The sequence below is a fragment of the Molossus molossus genome, unplaced genomic scaffold, assembly GCF_014108415.1.
Source record: "Molossus molossus isolate mMolMol1 unplaced genomic scaffold, mMolMol1.p scaffold_m16_p_5, whole genome shotgun sequence".
Classification (NCBI taxonomy): domain Eukaryota; kingdom Metazoa; phylum Chordata; class Mammalia; order Chiroptera; family Molossidae; genus Molossus; species Molossus molossus.
The window spans coordinates 64,400,009-64,419,605 of NW_023425388.1; the positions used below are offsets into that span (position 1 = coordinate 64,400,009).

The 19,597-nt window shown below is 40.8% G+C and overlaps 1 protein-coding gene across 2 annotated transcripts in view; it reads right to left on the reverse strand.

Moving 5' to 3' along the window:
* The window catches only part of CASR (calcium sensing receptor), a 32,815-nt gene extending 15,560 nt beyond the window's left edge, over nt 1-17,255 (reverse strand). Inside the window, exons 1-3 of one of the 2 annotated variants that reach the window (XM_036243302.1) lie at nt 17,049-17,255; nt 14,476-14,782; nt 9,909-10,793 (exon numbers count right to left, since the gene is read on the reverse strand). In XM_036243302.1, coding sequence (XP_036099195.1) covers nt 9,909-10,793; nt 14,476-14,782; nt 17,049-17,233 — 1,377 coding nt within the window. In that variant the 5' untranslated portion in view covers nt 17,234-17,255. The remainder of the gene's footprint in view (nt 1-9,908; nt 10,794-14,475; nt 14,783-17,048) is intronic. The other variant, XM_036243301.1, reaches the window with a different exon arrangement.
* Between the last annotated feature and the right edge of the window lie 2,342 nt (nt 17,256-19,597).

Genomic DNA, 19,597 nt, shown 5'->3' on the forward strand with positions numbered 1-19,597 from the left:
ACTGAAGTCTAGCCGGTATGGCTCAGAAGTTGAGTGTCAACCCACGCACAAAGAGGTCACCGGTTTGATTCCCGGTCAGGACATATGCCTAGGTTGTGGGCTCAATCCCCAGTGGGGGGCATCCAGGAGGCGGCCAGTCAATGTTCTCTTTCACTGATGTTTCTATCGCTCTCTCCCTCTCATTTCCTCTCTCTCTAAAATCAATAAAGAAAAAGAAAAGTAAATTACTGAAAACTCTAGTATGGGAAAAAGGGCCAACACAATTTCTCCCTTTGAGCTATATCTATAATCTATGTTCTTATGTTCTGATTTATAAAGAAAAAGAAACCTTCCAGATTAAAGCAAAGAAACAAACAGGCAAACAAGCAAACAGGAAAATATTAGCAGAATTTGTTTTAAAATGTGTAAAAGATTTTACTTAAGAGTAGAAAGGTAGACATATCAGAAGAATTACGGTTTTCATAGGATAAAATGTTAACTTTTTCTTCATAAAGGAAAAAGAGAAGTCTTGAATTTTTCTGGGAACTATTTCCTTCGTGATCTTTTAGAAAAGCTTCAGCTAATTACCGTATTTTGCATGTCATATTTTGGATTATGAGTACATATTCAATTTTCAGTAAACACTCAAAACATGGAATGAACTGATTATAAAACTTCCACCACTTTGTTGAAGAAAAGGGAAGCTGGAATCACCACAGCACAAGAAAGTTTCAGCAACAGCTGAGAGCTGCTTGAAGAGAAGGGTAAGTCCAGAGGAGGACTGTTCCAGGTAAGAATGACAGCAGCAGTTTGCCAGCGGGTGACAACAGTCGGGGGCAACAAACCGCTGAAATGAAGGACTGGAAGTCTCTTAACACACAGAGAACCCAGAATTATTCAATTCGCTATAACAGATTATAAATAATACAGATAATTGCATGAAGGACCAGCCTTTCTTTCTTAGTTAATTAATTAATTAAAGAAGCCAAACTAGGTTTTACATTTTTTTGTTCTGTATTAATTTTTAGAGAGAGAGGAAGGGAAAGAGAGAGATAGAAACATTGATGAGAAAGAACATCGACTGGCTGCCTCCTGCATGCCCCCCACTGGGGGTTTGTCCCACAACCTGGGCATGTGTCCTGACCGGGAATCAAACCCGGCGACCTCTTGGTGCATGGGTCAATGCTCAACCACTGAGCGACACTGGCTGGGCCAAAATAGTTTTTTTTTTTATCCTCACCCGAGGACATTTTTCCATTTTTTGTTCAGATAGAGTGGGAGGGAGAGAGAGGGAGAGAGAGAAAAACATCAATGTGAAAGGGACACATCAAGTGGCTGCCACCCACACGACCAACCAGGGCCGGGGACAAACTGCAACCGAGGTACATGCCCTTAGCGGGAACCGAACCTGGGTCTCTCTGGACCGCAGGCCGATGCTCTAACTGCTGAGCCAAACCGGCCAGGGCCAAAATAGGTTTTAAAAAAACAGTTTATTTTCTTCTTTTAGACATAGTTATTGGTATGGATTAGGCTAGTAAATTGCTCCTGATAAAGATTCTTAGGAAGCCTATGTCAATTAAAAAACAAAATAAAGGAATTTAAAACTTAGTTGATTCTGAATCTTTATTTCTCAATAATCCTGTTTATACTCTTAAAATCCTCACCAAAGTGTTGTCTTCCCCCAGTCATTCACCTCATTGATAATGAAGAAGCATATTTCAGCACAAATTTATGAAGTCAGAATTATGGTGGTTTTATTGTACGAAAACTTTCTGCCAACTTCTCTGAGACCACTCACCTTCTCCCTTATCTATGCCCATTTCCAGGTACTGTCCTTATCATCCACTTAACTCCTGTCTTCCCTCAGTATTTACCTTTGTCCCATTCTCTTTTTTCAGCTATTTGCTCATTCAACACATTTTTATTGAAGAACCAATATGGGCCAAACAGGCACTTTTTTAGGGATAAGAGATACAAGAGTGTTCAAGATGGACAAATAGATGTTTGAATACAACTCTTACTTATTTGCACACTGTATTTGCTGTTTGTATCTGTGTATGAATCAGTTTCAAGACAACTGGTTTCCTCTGGTGAACACCCAGGGCTTAAGGCAACGGACCAGTGTCTTCACTATGAAACCATCAGCTGACCTGGCTAGCCTCTCAGGGGCTGGAGAGCATGTGCCAGAGAAACAACTGGGCACACAGTTCTTTTAGCAGTTACTGCGGCCTCAGCAGGGAACAGTATGCCTGGGGCAGATGTTGCCTTTCTTACTGACTAGGTATATGACTTTGAGCAAATCATTTGGCCTCTCTGAGTCTTACTTTCCTCACCTACAAAAGAATAATACTCAAGACTAATATTTACCGAACACTTAATATATATAGGCAGTATCTTTTCTTTTTTTTTTTTATCCTCACCCGAGGACATTTTTTTCCATTTTTTGTTCAGATAGAGTGGGAGGGAGAGAGAGGAAGAGAAAGAGAGAGAGAAACATCGACCTGAAAGGGACAGGGCCGGGGACAAACCGCAACCGAGGTACATGCCCTTAGCGGGAACCGAACCCAGGTCTCTCGGGACCACAGGCCGATGCTCTAACCACTGAGCCAAACCAACCAGGGTGATATAGGCAGTATCTTAAGCACCTTATACATATTAACTGTTATTCTCATAATATATTTATAAGTTCCATATCTCCATTTTTCAGGTGAAGAAAATGAGGCACATTAAGTGACTTCCCAAGGTCTTAGAGTTATTAGGTAGCAACCAGAATTTAAATCCAGTTAGTCTGGTTCTAGAGTCCAAACTCTCAACCATTCACTACACTCTGTACTACCTACTCGTGTGTAGGAGTCAGATTAGACCGTCTATCTATTAAGTTGCCTATCTCTAGTTACAAGAGGTTAACTAGTTATAAAACTGAAGTTGAAAAAATAGATATACTTTAAAAATGGGATGGTGGAGACATGTATAATGCTGCGGCAACACAAGAGGCCATAATCGGAAGAGTAGTTGAAAGTGAATGACATCCAGCTCTCCGTGAAAGACCTGTACTTTCCCACCCATGGGACTTTCCATTGTTTTGTATTTTAATAAACTTTATTGAGGTATGACTTATATAGAATAAAATACACCCATTTTAAGAGTATAATTCTGAGTTTTGGTAAATGTATATGCCTGTGTAGCCACCACTACCTTCACTCCAAAAGGTACCCCGATGTCCCTTCCAAGTCAGTCCCATGCCCACTTGCAGCCCTAGGCCACCACCGATCTGTTTTCTATCATCAGAGGTAGAATGTTGTATAAATGGAAGCATACAGTGTGTACTCTTTTTTTCTCCAGTCTGAATATGTTTTGCTCAGCATGATGTTTTTGTGGTTCGCCTACACTGTTGGGTGTGTTTGCCTTTGCAGTTTACATTTCCTCTAAGAAACAGATCCTTTCCACAAATCCCATCCAGCCTTCAAGGCCCATCTTCAATGACATGTTTTATTTCCTTCTTTACTTTGAGTCTTAACCTGAATAGTGTCTCATCCTCACAGCAGGTATATAAATAAAATCACGAGTGTTGAATTTTTCGAGTCAAAAATTTCACCGTATCCATTAATAATAACTTATTTGTTTACTAAGTCATATCTCTAATCTCTTTAGACATTTTTAAAAAAATTCTCACCTGAGGATATTTTTCTGTTTATTTCAGATAGAATGGGAGGGAGGGAGGGAGAGAGAGAGAGAGAGGCGGTGGGGAGAGAAACATTGATGTTAGAGAGATACATCGACTGGTTGCCTCCCTCACGACCCCAACCAGGGCCAGGAACGAACCACAGCGAGGTACGTGCCCTTGACCAGAATAAAAAAGATCGAACCCACAACTCATTGGCCTGAGGGCCGATGCTCTAAACCTGGCCATGGCTCATTAGACATATTTTTTTTTATCCTTACCGGAGGATACTTTTTTTTTTACATTTATCTTCAGACAGAGTAGGAGGGAAGGAGAGAGAGAAAGAGAGAGAAACATAGATTGGTTGCCACCTGCACGACCCCAACAGGGGCCAGGGACAAAACGCAACCGAGGCACGTGCCCTTGGCTGGAATTGAACCTGGGACTCCCTAGTCCACAGGCCGACGCTCTAACCGCTGAGCCAAACCGACCAGGGCTCATTAGACATCTTTAATATTTCTTTTGCCATGTTCACTTGCAAGTTTTGCGTTTGAGCACCTAATTTTCTGCATAGTACCTTGCAAAGCAAGAAAGGTGGAGATGGAAACCATTTCATCTTTAAAAGCAATGGTAAGGAATCTTTAAATCGAAAGTCATTGACACACTGAAAAGCAACACAAGTTACAACAAAATTGAGATTTTAAAAGAAGAAACTAACAGTTCCATTAAAAAAGAAAATATAACATTTTACTTGCCATTATAATTCAGTATAACATGCTTCTAAATTATTTTATTTGGGGAAGAATGTGAGGAAAAAGAATAAATGAAGGGGGGAAAAAAGGGAAGAAAAATAAGAGAATGACTTAGAAGATAATATACTAACACAGAGACAGACAGGTTCACAAAGAACACTAAACACTGGAGAAGACACATACCAAAGAGGTAAAAAATGTATAATATGCACACATTTAGATGGTCACATATTATCTTTTATGTGGTAATATTTCCATCTTGAGACCTTTTAGGGTATTTCCTCAAAAGGATTTTAAAGTGAAACTGTTGCTCAGTATAAGCATAAATGGTGATCACCCTTTGGCATGAGTCAGTTGAATTAGGCCAAAGACTAGAGACTAGAAACCCTCTCCCCAGTTGTGTCTAGGATTTCCAGCATACACATGGCATCACTTCTTAGCACAGAGGAAGTGGCATGGGATGCACAAAACACCTCATTCACACAGATAAGGAGGGAGAGTTCACACAGATAAGGAGCCTATTGCTTCTTGCCCACTTCTTGTGCCAAGAGTGTAGGGAAAATCCTTGACCAATTCCCTTCTACACCTCAGCGCTGTTTTCTGGCTCCACCTTCTCCGTGTCCTTTGGCTCTCACCCCCAATAGTACCAGCATTTCCTGGAAAGATCAGTTTTGTTTGGCTTCTGTTACTACCATGGTTCTGTCATCGTGCTGCCTATCTTTTGTCTACTGAGTGGTTTGTGTAAGGTGGAGGAAAGTAGGAAGCATGTCTGGTGCACAATCATCCTAACAGAAGGAAGAGGGCAGTTCCGTACTTATTTACATAATGTTCCATTCAAACTTATTTGTTGGGCATGTGACCCAGGCTCTTCCCATTAGTGCCTAGAATACCGTGGCCACAGTGATTGATTCAAGACTGAACAATTCTCTGCAAAGAACTCTAGGTAGTGTTGACAGGTCAAATCAACTAGACCACTGCCTATTCATTCATTTATTCTACACATATTCAGGTGCCAGGTGCTCTGGACACAGTGCTGAACAGTACAAACATGGTTCCTACTCTCATGAAGCTTAGAGTAGTACAGTGGAGGAATCAGAGTGAAGAGAGAGCTGATGATCAGTGTGAGGAGGGCCTGGGGTCTCTGGAGAGGTCAGGAGGAGATCATGTATTGTATGCTCATAAATTACCTATTAGTGTTACTTTTAAGGCATATGAGTTAGTTGATTGATAAATTTTAGGGAGGGAAAAGGTCAACAAAAGAAAAATGTAATTGACCTATTTCAGTCAACGGAAGAGCTGCAGAATCTTAAGCTGGGTGTATAAATGGCAAAAATGAGGAAGTAAATGTGTGCGTGTGTAAGTATGATTTGAAAAGACTTTCAGGAGAAAGTAAATTTTAAAAAATTTAAAGTTAAAAGTTTGGGATAGACAATGATAGAAGAGACAAAAATTGATGGCTCTTTGGGTGTGGAATAGTATCTAAGCAAAAACTGTATGCCAGAAATAATTAGTGTTTTGCGGGGAGGTACTAGGAAGATTGGCTGGTAAGAGAACTGAGAGAAGGTGAAGTGAAATTTCAGGCTGAGATTCTTGGAATAGATTCTGTGGGTGATAGGTTTCCATTTAGGTCTTAATAATGAGCGTGAATAATTGCTGGTCCACTTTCTGATAGACACATGGCCAAGATCTTAAATTCCAGAATGCCCACCCAACTGCCCGGAATCCTGAGGCTCAAAGGTGAGACTTACAGCAAGCACCCAGGACATTTTGGCCAATGGTTACATGTTATTCCTCTGGCCTTATTTTCCTGTTTCCTCTCCTGGATGAATTGTACCAAACTGTGTGTAGGTCATATCTTGACTTGTACTAGGGTCAGCTGAGGTGTCTGTGTAGAGAACACTTCATTTTGGCTGTTTTGCTTCTCCTTAATCCTTCTTGGTAATAGTACCCTGATTTAACTTGGGGGATTCATTCCCTGCCTTGCTCTCAGCCTATGTAGTTTGGAAGGACTCCACTCCTAGCTTCGGGGATGAACATGTGGCCCGAACTGGTCAATCAACGTGGATGGTTACAGGAGGTCCTGGGAAGTAAGGAGAGCTGAGCAGTAATGACTTTCTGAACCTGAAGCTGCTGAAGAGGCTGAAGATGGTTAATCCCAAGGAATAAGGAAGAGAGACCTGGAGAAGAAAGTATCTAGTTATACCTGAACTACTTCTGAGATTTTCAACATTATGAACTACTAATAATATTCTTTCTTCTGTTTAAGCCAGTGGGTTTGGGTTTTCTATAGTATGCAACTAAAAGTCCCTATCTTCACTATAGCCTGATTCTTGACTTTTTTTTCATATGTCCAAGCTTTAATCTTGACCATCTGGATTTTATGTCCTTTGTCTGGGAGAGGATTCACTGAAGAGCAGAACTGTCAGATTACCCACTGGAAGCCTCTTTCCTTCAACCACACCCTGGGTCTGTAGGTTTTCGAAAGCAGGGTTCCTCTTTCCAGGGGACACGCAAGGGAAGAGAGAAAAGACAAGAGTATTTACTCAAAGATTATCCCATTATTCCTTCTTCTTAAAACTCCACAACTTAGTATCATGGCTTCTGAAGTCTTTTTGGTCTTTGACCTTCATTAGAGCTCCTTTGTCTTTGACAGAGTTGTTGTTGTTGGTGGTGGTGGTAGTGGTGTGCGTGTGTGTGTGTGTGTGTGTGTGTGTGTGCAGTGCAAGGAAGGAAACTTTAAGGACCTCATGGAGATTAGAAACTTTAGCAAACAGAGTTGTCTGAGTGAGATAGTTCCCACACAAGAACAACTTAAAACTTGCAGGTCCTGACTCATTCTGCCAGCCTAGGCAGCCACTCCTTATCCTCTGAGAATCTCTAAAATGACTGACACAGGCTGTACATTCTCTGTTTCCTGGTATCTTTTCGCAAGGGTCTATGGTGGTTGGGTTCTGTATACAAAGCTCTTTTAGTTATTTTTTGCCTAATTGATTAATTATATATATATATTTAAATCCTCACCTGAGGACACTTTCCCATTTATCTTCAGATAGAGTGGAGGAGGGGGTGGAGAGAAAGAGACAAAGGGAGAGAGAGAGAAACATGAGAGGGACACATCAACTGGTTGCCTCCCGCATGACCCCGATCAGGTCTGGGGACAAACCACAACCGAGGTATGTGCCCTTGGCTGGAATCTAATTGCCCTTGGCTGACGCTCTATCAGTGAGCCAAACGGCCAGGGCAATTAGAGGCACATTGAAATCCTACTATAATAATCACCATCTGTTTAGAGTTTAAAAATTTACAAATTGCTTTAACATATATCATCTCGTTTCATCTTCAAAAGAAACTAGGTTGGAAAGTAGGCTAGAGATTAGAGTCATTTTACAGAAGAAGAAACTGCCTTAGATCAGCAGCTTGCCTGAGGAGATGCAGCTGGTAAATGGGGAAGCTAGAGCTAAAGGTGGAGGATGGGTCATTCAACTCAAATTCAGGGTCTCTGCCCTTCCTCTCCCATCATGCACTCTCTCCGCAGGTCAGTCTGGAACTGAGGAAAATACAAAAGGTGTGTAAAACATGGTCTAATCTAAAAATTAAGGTACGGCCCTGGCTGGTTTGGCTCAGAGGTTAGAGCGAGTCTTGGGTTCCATCCCTGGTCAAGGGTGGGGTCTTGAGGGAGGCAATCAATTGACATGTCTCTCTCACATCGATGTTTCTATCTCTCTCTCCCTTTCTCCACTCTATCTTAAAAAAAATCAATAGAAAAATATCCTCAGGTGAGGATTAAAATAAAATAAAAATAAAAATCAAGGTACATTTATCTGTCAATAGACACCCAGGTTACTTCTATATCATGGCTATTGTAAATAATGCTGCAGTGAACATAAAGGTGCACATATCTTTTCAAATTAGTGTTTTTGTTTTCTTCAAATAAAGAAGATGTGGTATATAATTATATACAATGGAATATGACTCAGCAATAAAAAAGAATAAAATCTTGCCATTTGCAACAACATGGATGGACTTAGACGGTATTATGCAAAGTGAGATGAGTCAGACAGAAAAAGACAAATTAGTATGGTTTCATTTACACGTGGAATCTAAAAAAACCGAAGACAAAACCAAAACCAAATGAAGAAAACACAACAAAAACAGACTTATAGAAACAGAGATCAAACTGATGATTGTCAGAGGGGAGGGGAGTGGGGGGATGGGAGAAAAAGTGAAGGGAATATAATCTATAACACTGTTTTAACTTTACACAGGGACAGATGGTTATTAGATTTACTGTGGCGATCATATTGTATATAAATGTCAAATCACTATATTGTACACCTGAAACTAATATAATATTGTATACCAACTATACTTAAATTTAAAAAAAAATTAGCCCTGGCCAGTTTGGCTCAGCAGTTAGAGCGTTGGCCCATGGACCAAAGCGTCTCGGGTTTGATTCTGGCCAAGGGCATGTATCTCAGTTGCAGTTCGGTCTCTGGCCCTGGTCCAGGTTGTGCGGGAGGCAACCAGTTGATGCATCTCTCTCTCCCATGGATGTTTCTCTCTCTCTCTCTTCCTCCCTCCCTTCCTCCTTCCCACTCTATGTGAGGATAAATACAAAAATATCCTTGGGTGAGGATTAAAAAATAATAAAAAAATAAAAGTCAAGGTACATATGCAAGACATGAATGGCTGTGGAAGATATGTCGGGCCAGACTTATCTTCAGAAGTTCCATGAAATGAGAAGATTATGATGATTCTCCTACGTGTAATTAAAAAATACAAAACTAGACTAAACTATAAAATGAGTGTTGGAATTCCACTTAAGTTCTGATTATTTTCTATTGTAACTATTTCAGTGCTTTCTTTTGAACAATCCAATATCAAATCCTTTTAAGGCAGGTTTTATCTGTTCCCTTGATTTGCTTGTGTCCTAAGCTTAGTTAGCCTGTTGGGTGGTCCAGCACATTATATTTTGAGTAATATAATGGCAAAGTGGTAACTAAACACAGTAACACTAGTTTTATGTCCATTAGTATGTGGACATAATAGATACTCAATGAATACTTGTTAATCACAAGGGAACAGTATCTTTAACTTAAAGAATTAGAAGAACTAAATTTTTTTTGTGTGTGGTACGTGCCCCTTGCAGGAACTGAACCCGGGATTCTCTGGTCCGCAGGCTGACGCTCAACCACTGAGCCAAACTGGCCAGGGCCACTCAGTACTAAATTTGTCCCAGGATGCTAAAAAAAACTTTTAGGGGCCATATTCTAGATATTCTGAACCCCACTAGACTAAAGAATAGTTGAGCCAAGGCTTTAAACAAATAATCAAATTAAATTACTGTTCAGAAGTCAGTTGCTCAGACATTTGAAAAGGCAACTTAAATCCAAAGCTACATTTAGTGACCTTATTTAAATCTTGTCTTTTTGTGGTAACCATTTTATCTGCCTTGCCTGGATCGGCCCAACTCTGCTTCATTACACCGAGAACTGCTTTCTAAATGGAGGATGTACCTGCCACGCCTCAACCTTCTTGATGTCGGCACAGGAACCGTTGGTGAAGAGCCCTCTCCCAGGTAAGCAGGTATATATATCTTGCAGGGCATGAGCAATGGAGTACACGGCTAAGTAGACATTGTAGGATATCCGTAAGTGTGTATAATCCATGTAAGGGGTCTCAACACTGCTTATGTTCTCATCCCCTGTGCAGAGGGTTCGGAAGGCAGTGGAGCTGTTGCTTATCCTGCTACCACCTTCTTCTTGACCTCTCAGGAAGGTGTCCATGGGTAAAGGTCCTTTAGCACCTTCTTGGAGGTGGCAGTTAAATGTTTCTTCCCAAAACTCTTTGGCAAAACCATTGTGGACAGACTTCCTGGGATGGACTTTCTGCAAGAATTCCCGGAAACCTGGAATCTGCCCAGCCTTCAGAGCAAATCCGATGGTGCCTCCGACCACATGGAAGTACTCTGGCATGGCGATCAGAGAAGAGCTGGCCCAGGCCTCGCTGGCCAGCCAGATCTTGCCTGTGATATTGCGCCTAACAATCTCCTTGATGAGGGGTTCAAGGTCTGGGCCACTGGAGAAAACCACTATGACTTTGGCTGTGGAATTCTGGATTACCTCTACTACATGCTGGATCTCTTCCTCATCAGAATACTGGGAGATGAGTTCACTGAAGTCAATGCAGATGTCCCTCTCCTCGGCTTCTTCTCGGAACTTCTCAATCCCTGGGCGGCCATAGTCATCATCAGCTGCAATTGTGCCCACCCAGTTCCAGCGGAAATACTCGATAATGTCTGCCATGGCGGTGGCCTGGTGTTCATCATTGGGGATGGTACGAAGGAAGGACTTGAACTGATTCTTATTGCTGAGGAGTCTGCTGGAGGAGGCGTAACTGACCTGGAAAGAATACAGAACACAGAATGAATGAGTGAGTGCGGTGCTGGGTGAGCCTCAAGGCTGTGTGGAGGTGGCTGGTTGAGCATTGATTAATGTAATTTATCAAACCTGTTCACTGTAGACACAATGAAAGGGCGAGGACAACCAGAATCTGTTCCTCTCCAGTGTGAGCATCCCAGCATCTGTTAGTCTATCAGGGAGCATTCTAATTCCCAGAGGTTGGGTCATCACAATGCTACCTTCAAAAACGGGTCTGACCAAAAGTCAACCCAAGAGTAATAGGATCTTTTTATTCTTTCAAGGAGAGTGTTTATTTGCTGTTCCATAGTTTCTCTTCACCTCCTCTGTATACATCTTCTCTCTGTTGGGTCCAGGTTCTGATCTGAACATTTTAGCTTCCCCTTTACTGTGATGATCACTTTGTCCATGACTCACTTCTGAAAGGTATAGGTTCCCTTTGGGTTATGAACCTAAGTCTCTTCGGAGGAGCCCCAGGGGGTTCCCCTTTCCTAGTCTGCCTAGTTTCTCTCTTCCCATCCGTCTCCAATTTCCAGCTATTCACTCTCTTCCCTCCCCTTTATCCCCATCCCCCCACCCTTCCCACACTTCCCACACTTCTTTATACAAAAGTACCCTCAATTGCAGTCATTTCTAAGAACCGTTTATCTTTTAGGCTTAATTAACCATTAGAGTTATTAGGCTCAATTCCCCTGCACCACAATAACAATGATGTACATCATTAAATAAAGCCAGAGAAACATTTTTTCCTCTCTTGGCTTCTCAGTGGGTTCCATCACCAACCAGAGCTTTTTCCTCTGTTAATTTCAGGTGATAGCGGAGGCTTTTGACAGGCTTTTGATGTGGGGCTCTAAAACCCAGAGAAGCTGCCTTGCTGTTTCTACTTTCTTAGACATAGCCAGTTCTACATTTGAGCATGGGTGTGGGCCACCAAGGGAAGAAAGCCTTTCCTTTGACAATAAAAGGCCTGAAGAAGTATCTGAATATCATGTAAAGCATTCATTAGTGCAGGGTTTCCCAATTTTTTTTTTTTCACATTGTGACAAACATAGAAGATGGGGTTAATGGAAGAGGCTGACCAATTCTGGTGTGTGTGTGTGGGGGGGGGGTTCTGACCACCCGTGACCCCACCTAGCCACCCCAAACGTTGAGGGGATCAACATTCTGGCAGGCTCTGGGCCACCTGCAACTCTCCTGTGTGTTCTGACTCAAGAGTTAGGAAGTTCCAAGTTATTGGGCCATTTCTTCTGAAGAACAAAGCATTTTAATACTTAATGGAATTTCTTCTAGGTAATGAGGGGTGTTTAATATCACTTGTTTTCAGTTTTCTAGAGAGATTTTTAAACTTCTTAAGAATACAAAGATTTAAAGAAATTTGGGGGAATCCCATTTTCAATATTTATCACTAATTGAAACAATGAATTTTCTATGTTCAGTGTTTTAAAACGAATTTTTCTCATATGTTCCTTATCATTGAATAGTCTCTACACCAAACATAAAAGGCATTGGTTTATGAAAGAACTGGGCCAACCTTGCTAAAGAGCAGGCTTAAAAAAATCCTTTTTTTTTTTTAAAGAAATAAGAGCTTTGAATTTGGAAGTTATAATATAAAATTGACAATTTTTTTTCTTTGATCAGAATAAGCCCCTACTTGCTCTACTATGGGAGTTAATGAGATAGGTAGTTAGATTAAATAATTTGTTGAGATGTTATTGGTTTTAAGAGAGCTCTATTTGTTTTGGCTTCCAAAACAGGTTTTTGCAAATGAAACACCTACTTGGGCATTTTGTAAATCCATCCATTACTGCTTAATTCTTGATTTTCTGAAAACTTGATTTTCTGAAAAATGTTATGCATTCATAACATTTGTCCAGTTTGGGGTAAACACCACTTTGTAGGCCCCCCCCAAAACCCCTTAAAAATACACAAAAAATTTTTATTGTAAGAGGGGAGAATTTCACGGATGATTCATTGAACTGTTCCAACCACTGCTTACCGCGGTTAGAACAGTCTAGCTGGTCTGCTTGTTCCATCCACTTGGTGGCGTGAGCAGCATAGAAATACCATCGACCCCACCCCACAGAGCAGTTCCCAGCTCGGCAGCACATTAGAACTTCCTTGGGAGCGTTCAAAACTCCCAAGGCCCAAGCTGCATCTCATATCAATGAAACCAGGATCTCTGGGGAATAAGACCCAGGCATCCGTATTTTTAAAACTCCCCAAGTGATTCCTACGTACAGCCACAGAACTCCTGCTGTGGATACACTTACATTGGTTTGATGATCTTTATAGTCTTCCCAGCACTTTTAAAATTCAAATTCAATGTAACTTTATCTTACATTCAAATCACAAAAAATTAAAACCTTTCCCTTCACGTTCTTTCTTGATGACAATGACATCTTATACCTGTTGGCCATTGGATAACGACCACCTACATTCACTATGTACTGAAAATAATACTGCACAATAGGTGAAATTTACAAGATGAATATTTGCATCTTACCCAACAAGTTCCCTGATGTGGGCTTTGTTAGGTCAATTTAGCACAAAAGTTACAGAGCCAGGGCTTCCCCATGGGAAACACCTTTAATTCCTTGAAGTGAGGATCCGGGAAATGATGACAAGACTGTCTCAGTTGTCATGTGTTTATAAAGGAATAATGGCTATCACCAAGCAAACATAGACCTCACAACATAAAAATGTGAATTTATCAAGAATATTTTATAAATTTTAAATATTAGACATGGGAAAAATAAATGTAAATGTGATTTATAATTTAATGTAAAAATTGATATAAGGAATGTATCACAATTGAGTTGATTCTCCCATCCATGGACATTCAGGTTGTTTCCAATTTTTCACTATAATAAAATGATGTCACAGATCTATACATAGTAGCATAAGAATAGATTTGTTCTATATTTTTTGGGGGGGGATCAGGTTATAAAATGGCATTTAGAGTTTGCTGTCTTTTTTTGGTGAAAAAATATGCAACTTTGAAAACATGTTTATCAAAGCACGTATTTCAGTTAATGTGCAATTCACTGCAAATGCAGACATCTCCCCACCTAGGCTGACTTCCTGCAGGGTGGAGACTGCTTCTTCATATACACTCTATAAATAGCTGTTGAATGAAATACAATATTTTCCACTTCTAGAATGGGCAACACAGTGATTAAGTTCCTGTTTTGTGAGAAAATATACTTTGCTTTCCTTTGAGCTAATTTTTCAACCAAATGGTTCAGAGACAGAGATGTTTAAGGGAATAGGACTAGGGACATATTTGGGGTTTGAAAGGCTGAATTTATAGCACATGGTCTCACTCCTTTTAGTAAAGGCAGAAGAAAAATCAGTAGCTAAAGGAATGGAGTGGGAAATAACTGAACACTTTGGGGGGAAAAAGCTTTATGCAAGGTATAAAAGTAAATAAATAAAAGATACATACAAAGTTTTATGTAAGGTATATTTAAATAAATTTTGGAATAGTTTTGAAGGTCTAATTGATGTTGACATTAGGGGTCCAGTGCCCCAACTAATTAAAAGGTCATTTGTGCCCATGTAAAGCCAGAGATAGAAAAAGAGCAAACTATTTGGACACTGGGCATGGCAGTCCTCCAAGCCGTTCTCCTGACCCCAGCCCACACTGTCCCATCAAAGAAGGTACCTGGGGAATGTAGAAGAGCCCCAGCAGGTTTGCCACCGCCGTGGAGATGCCGGAGCCAGTTGCCCCCACCACAGCAATGGTAGAGGGGATGTGCTGTGAGCAGTTGCAGAACTCATCAAGGTTTAACGAATCAATTTTATTCTGGGCCACAAAGCTCAGGGTGGCCTCCAAGGCTTTAGAAACAGTGTTGCAAGTGTCGAATATCCTGTATCCCAGGGTCATGTTGGGAAGAAGGGCTGGACTGCTGTTTATTTCCTCGATGGCAAATATCATAGCTTGTAACCAGCGAAACCCCCGGAAATTATACCTGGAAGAAAGAAGAAATGGAAGAAAATGGGCTTCCTGGCCACCTACTTTACTGTAAAGACTGGGCAACGCTGGGTTGGAATGGTGGCTCTGTTACTCTGGTTTCATGACATTGTGTTCTTTGAGACTCAAGTTCCTCTGTAAATGGGGATAACACCTACCTCACAGGGTGGCTGCAAACAGGAGATAACTATGCAAAATGGGGCTCCTCACAGAGTTAGGAAGCAGTAAGAGTGAAGACCGTTACTAGTTAACAGAATGAGTAATTTATATCTGACTCATCCAGCAAAGAATTTGAGGTACTTTAATTAGAGATTTAAAAAGAAAAAGACTACAATAAATAAAAATAGATTAGGATTTTAATATGTGGAAGCCCAAGAATAACCTCAGATTTGCAAAGTCACAAATTTAGACCATAACAGCTCTGGAGTTCAAAGAAGAAAGGGAAATGAGTGATCTCATCTTTGCAAACAAGCAAACAAACAAACAAACATATAAATAAATATTATACATAATATTATAAATAAATATTATACACTGTTCACAAACAGTGGTTATTTCTGGGTGGTGGAATATGAGTTTTAAAATTGTGTGCTTTTAGTTCATTTTTACTTTCTATTTTTTAAAAATGATCATGACATGGAAGAAGGGAACAGACTGACAAACCTCAGATGGAAAGGGATGGGGGGGGAGGGTTGGGAAGAGAAACCAAAGAACTTATATGCATATGTGCATAACCAGTGGACACAGACAATAGTTTGGAGAAAGCAGGAGGGGGTACAGGGGGGAGGGGATCAATGGGGGAAAAGGGAGGGAACATCTGTAATACTTGCAACAATAAAGATTAAAAAAATAAACATGGATTGCTTTTCAAAGGACATTGTTTTAAATAAAAAATCAAACAAATTAACATAGAGAAATAAGGTCAGTGACATAGTTTTGCTCTCCGAAGACTTGACTCAGAGTGAGAGCTCCATAAATGTGCTGAATCAGTGTATCAGTGCCCAAAACAACTGTGCAGGTTCTCTCTACATGCTGGGTTGTACTACTTGAACTCAATGCCAGGAGGTGAGAAATACAATCTGTTCTACTCCACTATATTGTTTAGGGTGCTAAAGGTCCCAATCTAGCTTTTACTGTTTTAGTTTAAAACCTGCAAAGTTATAAAGAGATATTACAGAATTTTTTATTACATAAAACATTTTTGCATTCATAAGAAAAACATGAAAATGCTATCTAATTTGTGATAGATAGTATAAACAGAAATCCAGTTTTGTTGGAACAATCTTAGTTTTCATTTTCATTGTCCAGCTACACAGAAGACTGAGAAGTGCTGGGCCACTTTTGGAAGTTGCAAATCTCAAAAAAGAAAGTGCTATTCTCTCTCAGAAGATGGGTCAACACTTAGGGTGCAGTAATGTTTCTGGTGTCCAGGTTAAGGAAGGTTATGTACAGCCCACTGTACTCTGCAAACCCTATTTGAGGGAACGGTGCCTCATTTTAGATGCCACATCCTAAAAGAGTCATCATAAATTAGGAAGCATCAGATGGAAGGCAGCCAGGACGGTGAGGGGTCTGCAACCATGTCAGGGAGTAATGGTTTAGAAAATGGAGACTATTTGGCTTGGAAAAGAAATTATTCAAGGGCATGTGTTAGCTGTCTTCAATGGCTGAAGAGAGTCCAGTTGAATTACATGGATTCTGTGCTTCTCCACCTGTGTTAGCAGGAGGATTTTAGCTTTCCATGAGAAAGACTTTCTAATGAGAGTGGTTCCAAAATGCTATGGGCTTCATTCCGAAGATGCCTGGGTCATGCCAACCACTGAGGTTTTCTTCAACTCTGAAATTCTTTAAGAAAATATGAGTAGTGCAGCCAACACTCAGCTATTACTGACCATTGGGGCACTTAAGGTTGATGGGAGACATTACTACTCAGGTTTGCTAGACCTACAATACATTTCTATCGAGGTACTTAGTCTTCCATTGAGCAACACTGCCTGCCGCCAGGTGAACAATAATGACTCAGTTCCCAAGTGACCAGGTATATGTTCCGACAGGCCATGAATTTTTCTACTCAGGATCATTCACATTTTACTTTTGGAAAAACTTCTTTTAAAAGTTGAGGGTAGGGGGACATAGTAAATTTCAGCATGATGACCAATCACCATTTTTTAAAAGAGGGAACCAAGTTTGAAAAATACGTTTTGGATTTGGTACAGCTTTTCTTCAAACTCCCAGAAGAGAAGAGACTTTGACGAGACCCTTACCTGATACATTCCACAGACTCTGGCCTTGACTTTAAATCTTGATCTTTGGCTGCTACTCCAAAATGAATAGGAAAGAGCCCCCCAAGGATAATGTCCCCTTTCTTCTGGGCTCGCTGGTCGGGCCCATAGGCAGAAGTGTGCCAGGTAAATGCCAAGAGCATTAAACAGCAGCTATAGAGTGCCATAGTTCTGCTTTCTCTCAAGGGGAAGAGACAAGAAGTGCTGGAGGCTTAGGGGCCCCAAGAACCTTCCCCCTTGGTGCAGTTCACTCCCTGTGGTGGGGACACATGTCTACAGAGCAATTAATAACAGAATGGAAGTGGAGGTATTTGCATTTCCATTTCTGCCTTCTCCATTGCAGACTAGTATGGTGGGTGGTCCTTGAGTCTTTAGAAGCCACATCATGTAGCGACTGTCTGTGATCCTTTCTATAAGAAAAGAGAGACACAATGAATTAAACTAAGCCTAAATCCCATCTTGTTATCATGACTACAACAGAGGTGGCTCAGAATTTCTATTTAGAGAGGCGGAAGGGTAGCAGGTGGGGAAGGCATGGCTCAGGGTCTCATTTTCATAGCACTTCATGTAAGATACAGAAAACTTGAATTGCTCATGTGGGAGAAGGACTGTGTTCAGTTGTGAGGGCCATATATGTATTTTTTTTTTTTTATTTAAAAAACTTCTTTTTCCTTTATTGATTTTAGAGAGAGAGGAAGTGAGAGGGGGAGAGAGAGAGAGAGAGAGAGAGAGAGAGAGAAACATCAATAAGAGAGAACATCGATTGGCTGCCTCCTACATGCCCCCCACTGGGGATTGGGCCCACAACCTGGGCATGTGTCCTGACCAGGAATCAAACCAGTGACCTCTTGGTACATGGGTCAACACTCAACCACTGAGCCACACCAGCCAGATATGAGGGCCATATTTTAAAGAGGTCATTGATAAGGCCTCCATTGATGAGTTCTACTGTGTATGAGTTCTACTGTGTATGGTGGATTTAAATACATTTATTTGTCTGTGTAAATAAGGTACAGAATTGGCAATTCCTTGTATAATAATAATAATATTGATACTTTATTCAACACATATGTTCTTATAGAAAATATGGAATGAATAATATTTAAGTTTACATCTGACAAACAAAAATGTGAGAAAAGGCCAGTTATTCTTTATTTATTATGGTAGCTCTCCTGTTTTGGTGTCTCCTCATAACAGATCTCTGGTTACAACTTGTACTATGGCACTCCATAAACCTTTGAAGAATAGTTCTTGAAATGGATGCAGATATATCAAGGGTCAGGTTATGTTCTACAAAGCTCAACGGCTGAATCTAGGGAAAAGTCCTTCTGCGTTAGCAAATTTATTCTAGTAGGAACTCTCTGCTCTTCTCATTCTACACTCTTTATTATCCAGTCTGTGAGTCAAGCAACGATTACATGTTGATGTCAGCTACCTATACAACCTTTCCTGAGTTTCAGGCCCAAGCATTCAACCATCAGCTGGACATCTGCCCTTGAATGTCCCACAGGTACTTCCAACTTGACAGGCTCTAAACTCACCTTCCTCTCAGACTTGGCCCTCCACCATTTTTTATCTCAGCAAATGATGTGCCATCCACAAAGACACAAAGTAAGAAGTCATCCTTGCTCCTCCCTCTTCTCATCACTGTTCTTCATATTCAGACCAAGTCTTGTAGATTCCACTTCCTAAATCTCTCTGGAATCCATCCACTCCTTCTGATTTCTAAGGCTAAGTTAAGTCCACCAACATTTCTTACCTGGATTTCTGCAACTATTTCCTAACTGGCCTTCCTCCTCCAGGTTTGTCCCTTTGCAAGCCACTGTTGCAAATCTTTGGATGCCCTGAAACAAGAGGTTTGGAGCTCAGGCTCTGCAGTTAAACCTGGCTTTGAATCACAATTCCACTATTTCCTAACGTATAACTTTGGGGAAGTCACTTAATCTCTGTGATCTCAACAAAATAATACATGGAGATCCATTAACACAACATAACTAGTAAACTCACAGAAAATGCCAGCTGTGATGAGTTCCTTTCCATTGAACTCCTTGTTAGTCTTCCCTTTGAACTCCAGCCACAGTGAACTTTCTTCAGATCCTCAAATACACCAGACTTCTTTTCAGTTCCCCAGACCTCACACATGCTACCCCGCTATTGGTCCCTCTGGCCTAAACTTTGTCTGAAAAACATCTGCTTATCTTTCAGCTTTCAGGTGGCATGGCTGAGGGGAAGGCATGGTGAATTCTGGGGCCTTTGTGTAAATGGAGAAAAGAACTCATCTGAAACAGACATAGTCTTGGGCCAGCATGAACCTACTGCCTGGGGAGCGGAATACAGGCTGGATTTCACCTATGCTAACACCTCAGTTGTGCAGTAAGCAACTTATAGGACTCTTCAAAGAGGCCTTCCCTGAACCCTCAGACCAGGTAGGCCCACCTGTTATAGTCTTTTACATCTTTGACTTTGGAGTTCCCTTTTGCTTGAAAGATTCATCACACTTTATTATAATTATATGTATAAGTCTGATTCCA